This window comes from Urocampus carinirostris, chromosome 7 (assembly GCF_059441175.1).
Source record: "Urocampus carinirostris isolate Australia breed hairy pipefish chromosome 7, RoL_Ucar_1.0, whole genome shotgun sequence".
Lineage (NCBI taxonomy): Eukaryota > Metazoa > Chordata > Actinopteri > Syngnathiformes > Syngnathidae > Urocampus > Urocampus carinirostris.
In genome coordinates, this window is record NC_142355.1 from 20727629 (window position 1) to 20743951 (window position 16323).

Consider the following 16323-nt stretch of genomic DNA (forward strand, 5'->3'; position numbering starts at 1 on the left):
GCCTCGCAACTTAGCATTCGTGCAACCAGGAATTTGTCGGACAAACTATCTGTTGAACACTTTTAATAGTCTGTTTTTAACAAAAAATGGTCAACAGAGCTGAAGCTGCAGTGTGCTAGTGAAGGTGCCCTTTTTTTCCATTTACTTAAAAAAAAAAAAGATGATGGCTGATGATCCCTGTTAACGACCTGACTTCCGCCTTGAGGCCTTGTGTTTTAAAAAGTTCATTCTTTTCAAAAATAACCCTCAAGGTTGGCATTTATTGTCCATATAACTACTTTATGCTCCAGTTATTCTTTTGTCCACTCATTGTAATGGACAATTTTTCCTGCAAAAATGGCAAAATTGATTTACTTCTCAATTGGATGCCAGAAAATATATCAGCTTTGAGAAATTGAAGAAATCAGCAATTTGTTATTATGAGGAGATACAGAGGATGACCTCTTGACTCTGGCGGGTTATTTTACATAATTTTCAAGCAGACGCCTGCAAAATAACTCCCTGTTCATAAGTCCCTTGAGATAAGCACCTTTCATTGTTCTGTGATGACACTGGGCCTCATTTATCAACTAAGTCTCCCTCCTGTGCGATCCATCTTTATTTTAGAGGCATTACTCTATTTTGAAGTCGATAATACATTTGTTTTCCAATCTTTTGCAGTGTATTTATTCGCCTCTAGTGAGAATGGCATTATTGTATAAATTGCTAGATTGACAGCAACCATTTCTCATACATTCAATGTGTATATACTGTATTTTGGCAATCAGCCTTTCAATCTGATATATCAAGTAAGAGGAAACGTCTTATGTCAAAAATATGGGTGTGATCTTTGAGTGCATCGCAATATAGGCACGATTCAGAGAGAATGATTATATTTTGAAATGATTATAAGGGCTTGGAATATTTTGGGTGCATCATGATTCATTTATGTTTATAGAATTTTTTTAGGGCGGCAGGGGGGCACATTTTCTCACATTTCTCTCACAACATAGTCAACAATTGTTTCTTGAAATATTTAAATATGGTGTATTTGTAATAAGAAACAGAATTAAATTATTTTTCATTAAAGTTTATTTAACTTTTGCTAAAAACTAAAAAACTGCAATACAAAAATTAAGTATAGGAATCTTTGGAAACTTGGTTTCGATTCAAGACGGACAGTTGATTATCAAATGGAAATAGAAGCATTTAAAAAAAAATAAACACTTGCAAATTTTAAGAATTGAATCTTGACAATGCACAACAAGAATTTCTACTACACCATATGCAAACTGTAAACTCACAAAATAGTATACAAACACGAGTTTCAGTCCAAATTACTACTATTAGATTTGTGTAAAACGTTAAATTACTACTTCCGTATCTGAACGTTGTTCTGACACATTCATGTATTTAATAAAAACGTGTTAGTGAATTGGGGTATTTCACCCTTAGATGTCGCGTCCATCATGGAATGAAGCCATAGTGTGTTTAAATGTATGCAAAACATCTGCGTCCATTCTCAATGCCTATGATAAAAAGAGCAGTTACGGTAAAAAATGGTCCGGTTAAGAGATACGTCTGCACACTGTTCCGTTGAGTGTGATCAGAATTGCCTTTAACCATTCGTCTATTGTCAAAATTTCAAGTAAAAAAAAGTTGGTGGTATCTCCCACCTGAGCCTAAACTACCCCAAAAAGTTGGCAGGTGTCTGGTAGATAAAAAGTAGCCGGCGATGCAGTAAATCCACTCCAGACGGCTTTTTCACCTCAGTGATTGATTGATTGATTGATTGATCCCTTAGTGGGATGAATGAATTTTTTTAGTGCAGCTGTCATTAAGTGTCGCTTTTATCTCTACACATGTTTGCAAATTTGTCCTTTACTTTGGCCAATTCTTTAGCCAGTGTGAAATATTTGTAAATGTTTGACTTCCTTTTCAGAAGTCAAATCAATTATTGTGCACACTTGTGCATAATAATGCTGCGTAAAAATTAACCACGGATTGCTGTCCGCAGTGGACGTTGCACTGGGCAAACTGCCTGACATATTTGTGATTTGAATTAGAAACTTCTTGTTTACTTAGATCTGTTCAAGCTTACATTTCCATTTAGTGGAAAAAAGAATGTCACTTCCTAATTCGGCTTCACTTGTAACTCGGTTTTGTAACCTTATTTGACATATTTTAACAATTAAAATTTGGATCTTTATGAATCATTCATATTCACTCACGTCAGAATTGCGATGCAGCAAAGATTCCGCAATTTTACAACCTCCATCTCAAGGAAACTGTATATTCACGACCATAAGGCACGCATAAAAGTCAGATTACCTTCAAATTGTGCAGTGATCCCTGTCGTGAAGCGCGCCTTATGTGAGATGTAAAGTGGCGGGTGGAGCTGCGGACACTATGAGGCTAAAATTCACACTGCTGAGTAAATTACTCAATTGCAATTTTTAGGTGATATTGTATGATTTTGTGAAATCATTTACATTTTCAACTAAAGGCGACTTGTATGTGAATCACTGTGACTTTTAAACATCTCTTGTTTGAACATTAGCATATCCCGCTTCCACGGAAGAGGACATGTCTTGTTTGAGGAAGTACTCATGGATGCTAAATCCTTAGTGTATTGTACCACCGGTGGCTGAACACAGATGTCCCTCCAAACATTAATTAAATCAAAACCTCACTTTTCCTCCATTGAATGCTTTCGTCTGCCACGATTCGTTGATTTTTACCCTACACAACATCAAAACTGAGCAGCCGCCATGAGAGAATTTAAGATGAATGAAACGAAGGTTCGCAGGTGAAGTAAGCTAAAAAAAAAAAATATCCGTGAGTGTTACTTTGTAATTAATACTTAAATAAACCACAACCAAACTCAGTTTTGCTACAGCTGTGTTTTAAATACTAACACTTGTAGGCTTGTCTATGTTGCAAGGCGTTGTGTGCTGAAAAATAACCACCCCCCTGCATGAAATGTCCCCTCTTGCACAAACTTTACTAAAATGTCTTTAGAACAGTAAAGCACAGAGCATTTGCTTCTTTTATGTGTGACAGGGGACATTTCATGCAGGGGGAATTGTCATTTTTCATTACAACAGCGGCCGCAGCAGAGGGCACCCACGCCCTATCGGGCGGTGAGCCCAGAGTAGTGTTAAATACAGAAAATAAACCAGCTAACTGGAACTGCGCCTTTTAACACGATGCACCCCATGGCCGTGAAAATATGGTCATTTACAGTATATCTTTAATAAATCACTTTTACTTCCGGTGAACCTTAAGCAGTAAAAATTGACGCCCGATTTGGCTGCACATTCCTGTAAATACCTGTGTTGATTTATAGGCAACGGAAATTTACGTTTCTCTACTTTTAATATAAGTAAGACCTCGTTGACCTTTCCTTCAGCTCGATAAACGAGGCCCATGTGCTCTCTGTTGACTGTTGCTGCAGCAGTGTTGTCCATGCTGTTGATGTGATTGATGGCATTCTCAAGTGCACGTTCAGGTCACTTGGTCACCATCAAATACGAAAGTTGACCTTCTAAAGGAAGCAAGACAAATATTAGCATTTCCTGAACTCAACGTGTGTGATTCCTCATGTTTTGCCTCTCCAGGAGGACTCTGCATGCTAATGAAAAACAGCCACCCAAGGGCACTTAACATGCATCTTATTAAATACGGTTGCTTTCAAATTCAACATGATTTTATCCAAATCGCAAAAAATATTTGAGCTATAAAATTGATTGGTAACTGTCACATAGCAATCAAATTAAGCCTAAACATGTTTTATTTCCCGTTTACGGTGTGAAATATTCTACATGGATGAGGTATTGTAGAATAAACTTGAAAGGAATAAATACCTTTAATAATAATAAATCAACATTTTCACATTCATTGTATGGGTTCACAAAAGTGTTAATTTTTGATAAGACTGTCGTACTCAATATGTTAACCATACTGAAATAATTAAACCTGTATTGTGATTACATTAGTAACGAATAAAGGAGATTGAGAAAGTAGAGAAGGGTACAGTGTAAGGAGAACAAGATTTTTTGGAAACCTAAAAAATATTTGGAGGGCAAATAGCAGAATACCAATACCCATCCCAGATATCGGTATTCACATATAGCAGTGTTTATTTAAAAATGATTGCTGACAGCTTTTGTCCCCACCCTTTTATTTACCGATTTATGCTCAAAAAGTGGGACTGGTATTTTGTATGGGTAACTAAAACGTTGAGTACCCATCCTGCAATTTTTCATTTGTAATATTCTCTCAAGGAGTATGTTATCTGTCAGATTCTACGTAAATAACCAACCATTTCCTAGTTCCAATACTTTTTTCCTTTTGGTGTATTTCACATCTTTCTGTTCACTGTTACTAAATGAAACCATTTACATCTGGAAATGATTGTTATCAAAGTTTTCTTGGAACACTGTTAAGCTAAATTTCACTTTGAACGGTTTCTTAAAACGGTCGATCATTTTCGCTCGTCCACAAACCATCGCTCTTGCTGCCACCGTTGAAGCGCCTCGTCTAGCAAGCCCCAAACGCGTAAATGAAGGCGGGAATGAGAGTTTAATGGCCAGCGTTGGTTGACGCTGGCAGCTGTGAGATTGGTCCTTTCACCTCCAGGCGGAGCAACCTTCTTGGTTTTCCCACCTTCCACAGGCTCCCCTGCAAACGCTTCTCTTCGTCCCTGCTCCAGACCCTTTTCCATTTACCTGCCTTTTGCCGGGCTCGGAAAGCATCCTCGCATACTCCACTAATGTGTCTCTTACTACTACTTAACGACGTAGTCGCTTAACCTTTTTTCCTGTGTGCATGTTGTGCGTATGTCTCTCTCTCACTCTCTCTCTCTCTTTCTCTCTCTCTCTCACGCTCTCACACGCTTTTTGGTGTTTTTTCCCCCCTTTGCTTGTCTGTTGCTTTCTCTCTCTCTGTGTATCCTCCATACCTCTGCATCCTGTCTGTCTCCGTCAGTGGGGCAGTGTCAGGGTGTCAGAAGGGGGCAGCCACTGGGCATGGGGATGATGAGGGTGGGCCTTATCGCAGCGACAGCATGAAGAGCGTGATGGCAGAGGGAGCAAAGGCCGGGAGATGGCAAGCCGTTCAGGGCCACGTGAAGTCCGGAGGATTCAGACCCAGCAAGTGAGTTGAACGTCACTTTAATTTTGCCCGTGACCGTTTTTTTATCATTCACTTCAATTCACAGTCCATTGTTAGTAAATTTTCCTTTAAGGCTTTGTACGTGTAGATACTGAAGCAACAAGTAATAAAGTGATGGAAACAAGTGGTCGGGAACCACAAAGCTACACAGAATTCAACAAAATGTGCCCTATTTTTTTTGTTATACCGTATTTCTTCATTTATACTGTACACACATTTATGTTATCCGGAAAAACAGCCATAACTGAGCAATGATTGGCCAGTCAACAAATGTTGTTGACCCTATTTGTGTCAGGACCAGAACGGAAACAGGACCCAATCACAAGTTTTATTAAAAGAAAGAGGAAGGGCTGCGCCCACGATCCGGCGTTTGCTGGGCGCGGTAAGCATGTCGCTCTCGTACTCAGTTTGTGATCCGAACACGGAAGTGGATTTTCTGTAGCGAGCGATGGCGGTGTCAAGGACGGAAAAACAGGTCGATGGCCGGGACAGGAGAGCAAAAACGTGGTCTGGGTCAGAAACGGGTCATAAGCCGGAACGGAAGAGCAGACCTGGTCGGGATCAAAAATGGGTCGCAAGTCGGAACGGGAGAGCAGACGACAGAGACAGACAGGAGCAAAACGGGACAGGTGGGAGTCAGGGTCGAAAAAGGCTTGCCTAGAATACACTGAGGTTCGCAGACGGACTGACAACAGGGGACTGACAGCCATCCCAGCCATCTCCAGGCAGTGGGCAGGGGACACCCGGAACTGGTTGCCAGCCAATTGCAGTGCAGGAACCATGAGTAAAAATGCATTTTCCCATGTCATCAAGATCATTAGTGGTCTAGTAATGACACATTGGATTTTGCATTCTTCTTATTTGTACTATTATTACTGTTAATATTACTAATGTTATTATTGGTTCAGGCTGTGAGAATATAGTCAAACTAACAACCTGTCTGTGATACAGAAAATGTTGCCGTCCACTGTTTCTTTGTAGTATCTACAACATTGTTTTTGCCACCATTTTTTGGTGATGTCGGCCTTTATGGTCAGTGAAGTACTTGTCAAGGTTTTATGGTAAAGGTCATCAGCCCTGTTCATAGTAATTTCCTTGTATTTTTTCAGTGGTTGATAAATGGTTTTAGTGATTACTTTGATTTATCCTCAAATTTGTCGGAGTAATAAAGTATTAATAGCCTACTCTGTTGGTAACCGTCATTTATTTTCAATTTAATTTTCTTCACTGTCATTGATAATGATGTAGTGGAACATTGTATGCAATGAGATTAGACATGCAACTCCGGGGTAAATACATAACAAATGTTTTAAAGAGGGCAGCACGGCGGCGCAGTGGTTAGCGCTTGTGCGGCACAGTCATGGGAACATGTCGTGGGTTCAAATCCAGCTCCAGACTTCCTTTGCGGAGTTTGTATGTTCTCCCCGTGCTTGCGTGGGTTTCCTCCGGGCACTCCGGTTTCCTCCCACGTTCCAAAAACATGCATTTCAGGTGAATTGGCCGGTCCCTAGGTGTGGATGAGGGAATGAGTTGTCTGTCCCTGTGTGCCCTGCGATTGGCTGGCAACCAGTTCAGGGTGTTCCCTGCCCACTGCCCGGAGATGCCTGGGATGGGCTCCAGCGCCGCCGCGACCCTAATGAGGATAAGCGGTACGGCTAATGAGATGAGATGAGATGTTTTAAAGAGAAAAACGAGATAAAAGGCTGTCAGGACTAATAGGCAAACATGTTTACGAGGTAGTGCTAAGAGACTGGCCCAAGTTGTAATAACAGTGCAATGAAAAACAGTGAATTGTAACAATAGTACATTGAAAAGTAGTGCAATAACTTTGAGCCTTTTTTACGCACTTTAAAATAAATAAATGCATGTTCCAATGCCTAAGCAGAGTCAAAAAGTGGGTGACTTCAAAATATGTTTTCTACCATAAGTTGTTTACTATTTATATAGGTAAATATACTGCAATGCAAAAACTCTGGTTTAAAAGTTAGGAGAAATATTGCGAAATGATTATTTTCCTTTTCGGGGGAATTGAGGTAAAAAGAAATGTAAAACAACGTATGCAATCATCTTGTTTTGCTGTCTGTTTTGTTGAGTTTAAATATTTTAGTTGTGAATATTTATGATTTATTTTAAGTAGAATAAGAAAAATTACCTGAAATATTTATGCAAAAGAAGAACTAATTAAAATCGGAAAAGTTATATGTAGAATGTATTCATCTTTGCCATGAGAGGAAATTTAGAATGACCAGTTTTTGTTTGATAATAGTCATCAGGTACACCAAAAAGTTGAGTCTCTCGTCGTGATTTTTTGAATTTATTATACCTTTAAAACGACTTTCTGTGAAATTCTAATGCCTTTTCATAAGTCACCTATGTCACTTGTGGTACTGTGACTAGGATTCGGCACTTTCATCCATGCGACCAAGTTTGAATCCCTTTGAATCCAATGTTTTGCTGTTGTGGTCAATATTTTTTGTCCGATCAATCATTGCACTACTACATAATACTGTACAATCCTGTGTATATTGCGCACCCAAAATATACTTTTTTAGGTAAAAAAAAAAAACGTAAATGTTCCAATTGTTAACTCTAGGGTCGTAATGGCACCATTCCCTGAGGTGTTTTTTGGGCAAGTACAGTCTGGTAGGACCCATCCCTCTACAGGTCAGTTCCAATTGTACCTTTGGCTGAAAAATATGGAGAGTCAACATTCAGAAATGCAAAACTTGAGTGGGATTGTAATCCATAACATCATCTCAAATAGTGTTCTTGATTTCCCCTTGTACTCTGACTCACGTTGTGCGACACGCCTCCTACCTGAAAAAATGGACACGTCTGTTGCGCATTTGGAAATTGTCAACAGCTATATTTAGTGCTCTGACTAAGCAGGTCAATTTCAGAAGGGGGCGAGGTGGGACTCAGGTGCCAAGGTGAGCGAGTGGGCACGGATCTCAGCGCGAACCCCAGAGACCTCGAGCTGATACCACATTGACTCAAGTCTTCGACTCCAGTGCACCACATAACCGAATTGGGAGCGCGAGTGCTCCGCCTAAAAATGAAGCACGCGAAAATGCAATTTCCACACAGCGACTAAAATGATGCGTCATCCGTCTGGCACAGAGTTAACGTCGACTTGTTTTATTTCGCTCTCAAATGACTGGGGCTATCAATGGCGTGTTTGTGGCTGTTAATTTTCAGTTGTCCCTGATTTTCGCACCTTGCTTTCGCACCTTGTGATTTTCTCCCAACGCAACACATTCATGCTCGTCACTACCTCATTCTTCATCTGCTCGTCCCCCACCTCCAGTCCCATCCTATCTTTTTTACCCCTTCTCTATAATTGGTTTCTATTTTCGGGCAGCTGTAAGAGTCCCTGTGTCTTGTGTTTGTGTCTCGTTCCCTATTTTCCGACTCTCCGCCATCGTCACCCTCTTAGTTTATCACTCTCCATCTCACCCTTGCGTGCACAGCTACTCTCCTAGCAGTCTCTCAATCCCGTTTCATTTGGACAATACCTCATATTGCGCCTTTCATCTTGTATGTACAATCGTTAAATAGGATTAATGGTGCGCCCATGACAATAATTGCAAAATAAAATAGAGTGAAGTAATGCAAAGTGAGTAAACTGCTCTCATGACCTAGTTTAGCATGTCTGGGTAATGCAGTCGGCTGATGGTAGAAGATATATTTAGCCGACAGCAAAAGAAATGTATGATAATAGTTATAAATGCCAACGTTGGCTCAGTATTTAATAAATAAGTAAGCCAAGTCAATGAAGTATTTTGTTATTGTGTGAGAAAAATATATTAAAGTCATGGTAAATCCAAGGGTGCATTATTCCATAAAGCAATTAGAGTTAAATGAAAATTCCACACTTCTCAACAATGGTGCCTTGCTCATGTTTTTATTGTTGATGAATATTAGAGTACAAGAGGACACTTTCTATCAAACAAGAAAGGTAAACTCCGCTATTGATCTTGATGCATTTGGCAAGTCTTCAAATCAAATCAAATCAAATTGACTTCTGAACGTGGTACGTCATTGTTTTAAGTGCATTTAGGTGCGCTATCAAGATGCAAGAAAGCCATTTCCAAAGCTTCAATCACACCAAGTCATCAGCATCAACAAAGATGGATTGAAGGGCAGTGTGCATATTACAGTTCAATCATAATATGGTACTGAAGAAGGTCCCTACTGTACATTTAATTGCTACATTTATAATGTTGGCCGTGATTGGACATCACCTGAGGCCTGAGCTTGTGTGACATCATCTTCACTTGATAGCATTCCCAAATTGGCCCCTAAAGGTGGATAAAAGCAACTGAATTTTGCTTGCTAACTCATATTCTACAAATGCTGTATAGGATTAATCAAAATGCAATGTCGTAATGGTGCCTATAAAACCTCCTTTTGAGGAAAACCTTTAGGTTGGCCTCTGTTTAAAGTAATCAATTAAATAACTAAATACGTTTGCTTTCCAATTAACCTTACTTTTTAAAGCCGATAAGTACAGAAGTAAATGAGTTTCTTTTTTAAGTCGGTGAACGGTGAACTAACAAGGTCACTAAAAGCTCGTTATTAATTGTCACTTTTAAAAGACGTTCAACATGTTTGTTAGCTATATGTTACTATTGAGGGACCATCCATCCATTATCTGCACCGCTTATCCTCAGTTTGGGTCGCGGGGGTACTGGAGCCCATCCCAGCTATGCTATATATATATATATATATATATATATATATATATATATATATATATATATATATATATACACACATATATAAAATAGTCTGAGTAATAAATTGAACCACATTTTCTATTGATTTCAAATAAAGAATTAGGGGTGCGTGTTAGTGTGTTATACACTTATAAAAAAGAAAACATTTTTTAATCTAACTTGGTTACTTTCTAAAGCAAGTAATTAGTAAAGTAACTGTTTAAGAGAGTCATTGGCTAACTAACTAGGTTATTCATTAAATGAAGTATGTCGATTATTTTTAAAACTAAGCAATCCTTAAAGAAACTAGATTTGATCATATGCCAGTTTTATAAATGTGTGAATGGTTTAAAAGGGGAGTGGAATGTAGAACTTGACAGAGAGAGGGAGACATAATGTAGGCCTGGGTTGGCTGACGGATGTCTCTAGAGAGGCAGCATGTGTTTAAAAAGGATGAGAAGTCGACAGTTAGTTTTCACTAGTGAGTGGCAGAAAATGCGGGTCTCTAATAAGAATAAAAAAGGAAGGCCTGGAAGCGGTAAGGCAACAAACCAAGCGTCGCAAAGACGCCCCGTTAGGACTGCGCGCATCAGGCCGCCTCCTCCCCGGAACGCTCTTTTGTGCAAGCCGCTTTTACATGTTTCACGGTCGCGCAGGAAAAGTGCACAACTGGCGCCGTCGTCCGACCAGCAGACGGTTTACGGCTCTCACGTGTGTTGCACCTTCTACTGCTATTTCTGCTACTGTTGTTACTGCTGCTGCCTCATGTTGCTCTCCTTCTCTCTCCTCCTACTCCTCTCTCCAAATCCCCGGGACCCACCTTCTGACATCTTTCCCGTTCGTCCTGCACTTGGTTCTACGGCAATCTCCTGCGTGGGCGAATTTTTGATCCATTCTGACGTCAACCTGACTGTTACCGCCGTGACTCCCTGCTACCCTTCGTCATCTCCCCTCACTCCCGATGGTTTCAACGCCCTTGGCCACACCACCTGTCCTGAAATCACCCCCTCTTGCCCGAACACCTTTTCTACTTCCTCTTCTGTGTCCTCCTCCTTTCTTCACGGCCATGCCCTTTGCCGGCCTTGGCCATCTTCTCGTTCTCTTTCCTCCCTTCTCCTCTGCCCTCCCAGCTTTGGGGATCCGGTACTGTCCTATGCGTCCACCCTAGAGCACATCCCCTCAGGGCCAGCCCGCCCCCGGACGCTGCTCCGCCAGCAGAGTCTCCAGCAGCCCCTCATGAACCCGCCGGGCTCTGGATTCGGCCACCCACCTACAACATCCCAAAGTTTGGGACAGTTGCACACAGCACCTGGACATCCTGGGGGAGGCGGGGCTGCAGGGAAAGGAGAGGCAGGTGGCGGAAGTATAGGTGCAGGTAAAAGAGCCGCTCCACGAGCGATGAGAGGCGGTCTTGCTGGAGCGGGTGCTTCTCGCTCTCGAGGAGGTGGCGCGGGGGGACGCTCGCGGGCCAATCCCGGCAGCTGGGATTACATGATGGACCAGATCCGAAATAGAGGCCTCGACGTCAAGTCCTTCCTGTGAGTATTTAATTAGTTTCATATTTAATGACAAACTAATATATTCAGTTTTAATTTGTATCTAAGATCCAGGGAATTATATTATGTCTGTCAAATGTTGCACACTGACTTACTTTGTGTTGTTTATTTACCACATTTTACGTACCATAAGATGCACCCAAAAACCCTAAATTGGCCTGATTCATGGACACAATTGGAAATGCTTCATCATATTTATGCAATTATTAATCACATTTTATCGTTGACTACAGTTGCATGACAATGGCTGCAACGGGGATTGAACAGGATAAAACGGTAGGAGCTCCAAGCACCGAATCCTAACCAACATGCCGCTACAGACATGGACAGTAGTTCACAATTGCAAAACATTGGATGCAACGGGAATCAAACACGGATTGTGGCGGGAAGATTGCCAGAGGCTATCCAAGGCCAGGAACAATACAGACGACACATGGAAATACATTAGGTCTTATCTCATTACCACACTATTTTTAGTTTCTGTTCTAAATATGTTGGATAAAAAACAGAAAGTGATTAAAAATGGTTTCATTATTTTCTCAGCTCAAACATTGAAACTGAAAACTGTTTTGATTATGTGCGGGAATGTGTTTATTCATATCTTTGAGAAGGACTGAATTACTCCCCACAATGCCATTGTTTTCGTTCCGTTCAGAATCTTGTGTGCATCGAAAAGACTTTGCAATACAATAATATATTTCAGTGAACCCCAACGCTTTCTGTACTACAGACCGGTTTAATGTTAGACAAAATTTTTGCAGCCCTGCCAAATAATGACATCAACAATTTGGAACCATGCCTAAAAATAGTGTTATATATACCGGAGCCATATCCCCCTAGTGGGAGGTAGCTAGAGAGATTGATACAGAGGAGGGGATTCCCAGCCCCCTCGCTCAACCCAACTGATGTGTTGGTAGTCATTAGGTGACCAAAACCCCCAATTCCTACCCCTAATTCCGAGCACCAAGCAGGGAGGCAATGGGTACCAATGTTGTAAGCCTTAGGTATGACTCGGTCGAGGCTTGAACCACAACCTCTTGGTCTCGGGGCGGGCGCCCTTACCCCCAAGGCCACCGAGAACGAAAATAGTGTTATAAAGATATAAATTCGAATACATTTCCATGTGTCATCTATATCCGCACCACAGTCTGGGTTTGACTCGCATCACATCCAATATTATCGAATTGTGATACATATTCCTGCAGATCTCGGACGATTATGAAAAAATATCACAAAAGAATGTTATTTGGGGTTGCTCCTTGTTATCTGGTGCAACTTATGGTGCGGAAAATACAGTAGTTTGAATTTTAATTCCTAATTACTCAATATATTTCAAGTTTTAATATGTATCTAAGACCCAGGGAAGGATATTGCACGCTCACTTACTTTATGAGTGTTTGATTAATCTTGGTGTGGGCATAATTGTTTTTGAACTGGAACTTTGAGCAAAACTTATTTATATTAATCCTGCCTATGTAGAAAGTAGGCTCAGGGGGGGGGTTCATGCGCCTCATATTGACGGATTATGGTGGAGGTCAACATCGTGATGTTGGCACATATGAAAAATCTGTAATTTAATTGTTAATTCAGTGTTGATGGCTGCACGCGTTGTTTTGATCTGGATCAACGTATCTCATTTGGAAGAGGAAGGATTTTCTCCCCTCTAATATTTTATGCAGGATTTGTTGTATGTAAGAGGAGGGGTGGTTTTTCATATAATTTCTACTTCGCACCAATGGTATGGATTCAGTGATTAAGGAAACATTTAATTTGATTCATGCAAGGAGCCTTAGCAGTAATGAGTAAGTGTGCAATGCTTATACATCGGGGACATTTTAATTGAGTTTAGTCCAACAACTATTTTTTCTCATTCTGGGCACGGGTTTGAATAGGTTCTCTGTCTTCAAGCTGTAGATTCTTTCATTTTATCGTGTTTTTCGATTACACATGACATTTTTTTTTACGTGTTGCCTTTTCCTCAAACACATATTCTGGAATGATTTACAAACAAAGACTATACTACGGCAGTTAGCGTGTGTGCGGCACAGTTCTGAGGTCATCGGTTCAAATCCAGCTACCAACCTTCCTGTGCGGAGTTTGCATGTTCTCCCCATGCTTGTGTGGGTTTCCTCTGGGCACTCCGGTTTCCTCCCACATTCCAAAAACATGCGTGTCAGGTTAATTGGCCGGTCCAAATTGTCCCTAGGTGTGAATGAGCGAACGATTTGTCTGTCCCTGTGTGCCCTGCAACTGGCTGGCAACCAGTTTAGGGTGTCCCCTGCCCACTGCCCAGAGATGGCTGGGATGGGCTCCAGCACCCCCGCGGCCCTACTGAGGATAAGCGGTACAGTTAAAGGATGGATGGATGGACAATACTATATTTGTGTTTTCCAAACATGCTGCAGATGTATATTTTACACTGTGAATTTAGATCAAGAGACTTGTACAAAAATATTTTGTAGCGGTAAAGATGTCTTGCAGAGAATTTTTATTCCGAGCCTCTTCTGCATTAGCGTAATTTCCTTCCCTGATTGACAGTTCAATGGCTTTCGAATAAAAGCTGCATCTCACGAATCTTCTTTTACCTAAGATGATGAGTGTATGGACGCGGGAAGCAAGCTGCTCACAGAATCGGAACATGTTCTGAATGCGGAAGTGGATCTTCCGGAGCAGGAGATCATAGTGTAGTGGACGGAAAAACGGGATAGGAGATTATAACGTGGTCGGGGTCAAAAAATGAGTTGTTAGCTGGGACGGGAGATCAAAACATGGTTGGGGTCAAAAAACGGTTCGTAGTCGGAGACAAACAGGGCGATCAGGAACGGACGGGTGGGAAAATGGGTAAAAAACGGGACCGACGGGAGTCAGAGTCAAAAATGCTTTCCTTGTGAAAACAGAGGTTCGCTAACGGACTGACAACAGGCGAGTGAAAGGACTGAGCTTAAGTATGACGGGGAACCATTCAGGCACCCACCAGCAGCTGGCGGCAAACGAGCGGGCACAGGTGAATCTATCAGTCATCATGACACTAGAACTGTTTTCCTCGTTTTCTTTGTAGACAAAAATTAGCTTAAGATTCTGTGTGTGAGAAAAAGCAATTTGTACTTCATTGGGGATCTATGTGTGTATGTTTTTTTTCCTTCCTAATTATTCATCATTGGTCCAACTTGATAGTACAGAATATTAGGTAAATGTGTATCAATTAAACCTGGAAAGGTATGCCTAGGTTCATAAGGGAAGTATAATATCAGATTAATAATGTATTTCTTTAGCAGTTTTCAGGCAATAAATTGCAACTCTTATTGTACAATAAACCATTTAATGTACAATACGAAAATTAAATACCTTTCTGTATCTTCTTACTCACTACTATGCTAGCTGTTTGTTTGGGAATATTGATTGTACTGAGCTATTGGGAGCTTCACACTTATCTCAGCAAATTACTTATTTGTGACTGCATGCAGTTACCTTTTTCAACAATTCCAGAATGAAGTATTTGTATGACAGTCTTACAATAACTTTATTCTTTATTGTTTTAGGTATTGTTTACCACTTAATCTTAATTTGCCTTTTATACCTCTAAATTACCTAGATGGACTCGCAAGGATAGCAGTTATCACGTTTCAGCTGCTGCTTTTTTATTTCCATGATAAATACCCAATGTTTACACTGCATGCTCTGGTAAACATTAACATCTGCTTGAATAGAAATCAGCCTGTCGCGTGCAAATGTCTTTACTGGACGGTGGTGCGTTTTTTTGCAATATTCATGAGATGTCAGTGAGAATCTCTCTATTTTATATTCATGCAGTCACACTCGATGATATTATTTTTCCCTCTACCTTGAAACTGCTTTTAAATGTTGGAGACACTCTATTAGGCATGGTTCATATTTTATGAGTGGTGCAGACCACTATTTATTTATCATTTAACTTTCAGGGAGATTTTTCTCATTTTCATGCCAAGGGTAAACCTAGGCTGATGGTTAGGCTGCTCGGACGCTGACGTGTCTGCAAGGGCACATCATGCAGGCCATGTGTCACTGTGCATCAGTATAAGAGCAAGGGTTAAGCAGCTGAAGCATTGATCTTATGTCAACGGCACCATTACGTCTCCAACATATTGTTACTTCAGGCCATAAGAGGATCTAGTCACACAAGGGAGCAGGAGTGATGAAGGCATGGGGAAAGGACAAAGCTAAAATGTGCCGTGCCTTATTCTTGTTTTTGCACTTATTCTGTACTACAATAGTTGTTTTACTTTTTGAGGGGGTTTAATGTCCTGGGGACTGATGAGAATGATGATGGCACATCTGGACAATGGACTTTAGCTATGCAGCAAATGCGATCACCAAGGTCATAGAGAGAATAAAGAGTCATGCTGTGTGTTATCTAATACAATGGGAAAATGTTTTTTAAAGTAAAGAATTTTATTTAGAAAAATGTTTTTTTTCCTGTGATTTCTGGGATTTTCTTCAGGTTATTTGTCTCCCTGCAGTTTATGTTCATTCCACAATTTCCGTCGATGTGAATGGTTGCTTTTCCTTCTTGTGCACTGCAGTTTTCTGGAAAGCAGCCCAAAGTCCGCTTTGTTGGGCTCCAGCTACTCTGTGATTCTAATTGGGAGTAACAGTATAGAAAATGAATGGCTTGGTGGAGTTGTAAACTGAGAAATAGTTGACACGATAATGATTATCCCTTAATGGAAAATCAATGTGAACACAAACAACCTTTAATTTCTTAGCAAAGAAATATTACTTTTTAGTCAGGCAATATTTGGAAGACATTAGATTATTTTTCTATATCGGGTGTTTTTATTCTTTATTTCTGGACCAGTACCATACCAGGCTTTATGGTGTCGAGGAACATGAAAGGGGGCGAATACTTGTACACCAAG

The 16323-nt window shown here is 40.6% G+C and overlaps 1 protein-coding gene across 5 annotated transcripts in view; it reads left to right on the top strand.

The window, feature by feature from the left end:
• Positions 1-16323, top strand: part of syt7a (synaptotagmin VIIa) — a 137254-nt gene that overhangs the window by 86870 nt on the left and 34061 nt on the right. For 2 of the 5 annotated variants that reach the window (XM_088340101.1, XM_088340102.1), the window contains exon 1: positions 9979-11410. The exons of 1 other annotated variant lie outside the window; for it this stretch is intronic. In XM_088340101.1, coding sequence (XP_088196227.1) covers positions 10311-11410 — 1100 coding nt within the window. In that variant the 5' untranslated portion in view covers positions 9979-10310. Of the gene's footprint in view, positions 1-4968; positions 5137-9978; positions 11411-16323 lie in introns of those variants that run through there. 2 more of the 5 variants (XM_088340103.1, XM_088340104.1) reach the window with 2 other exon arrangements.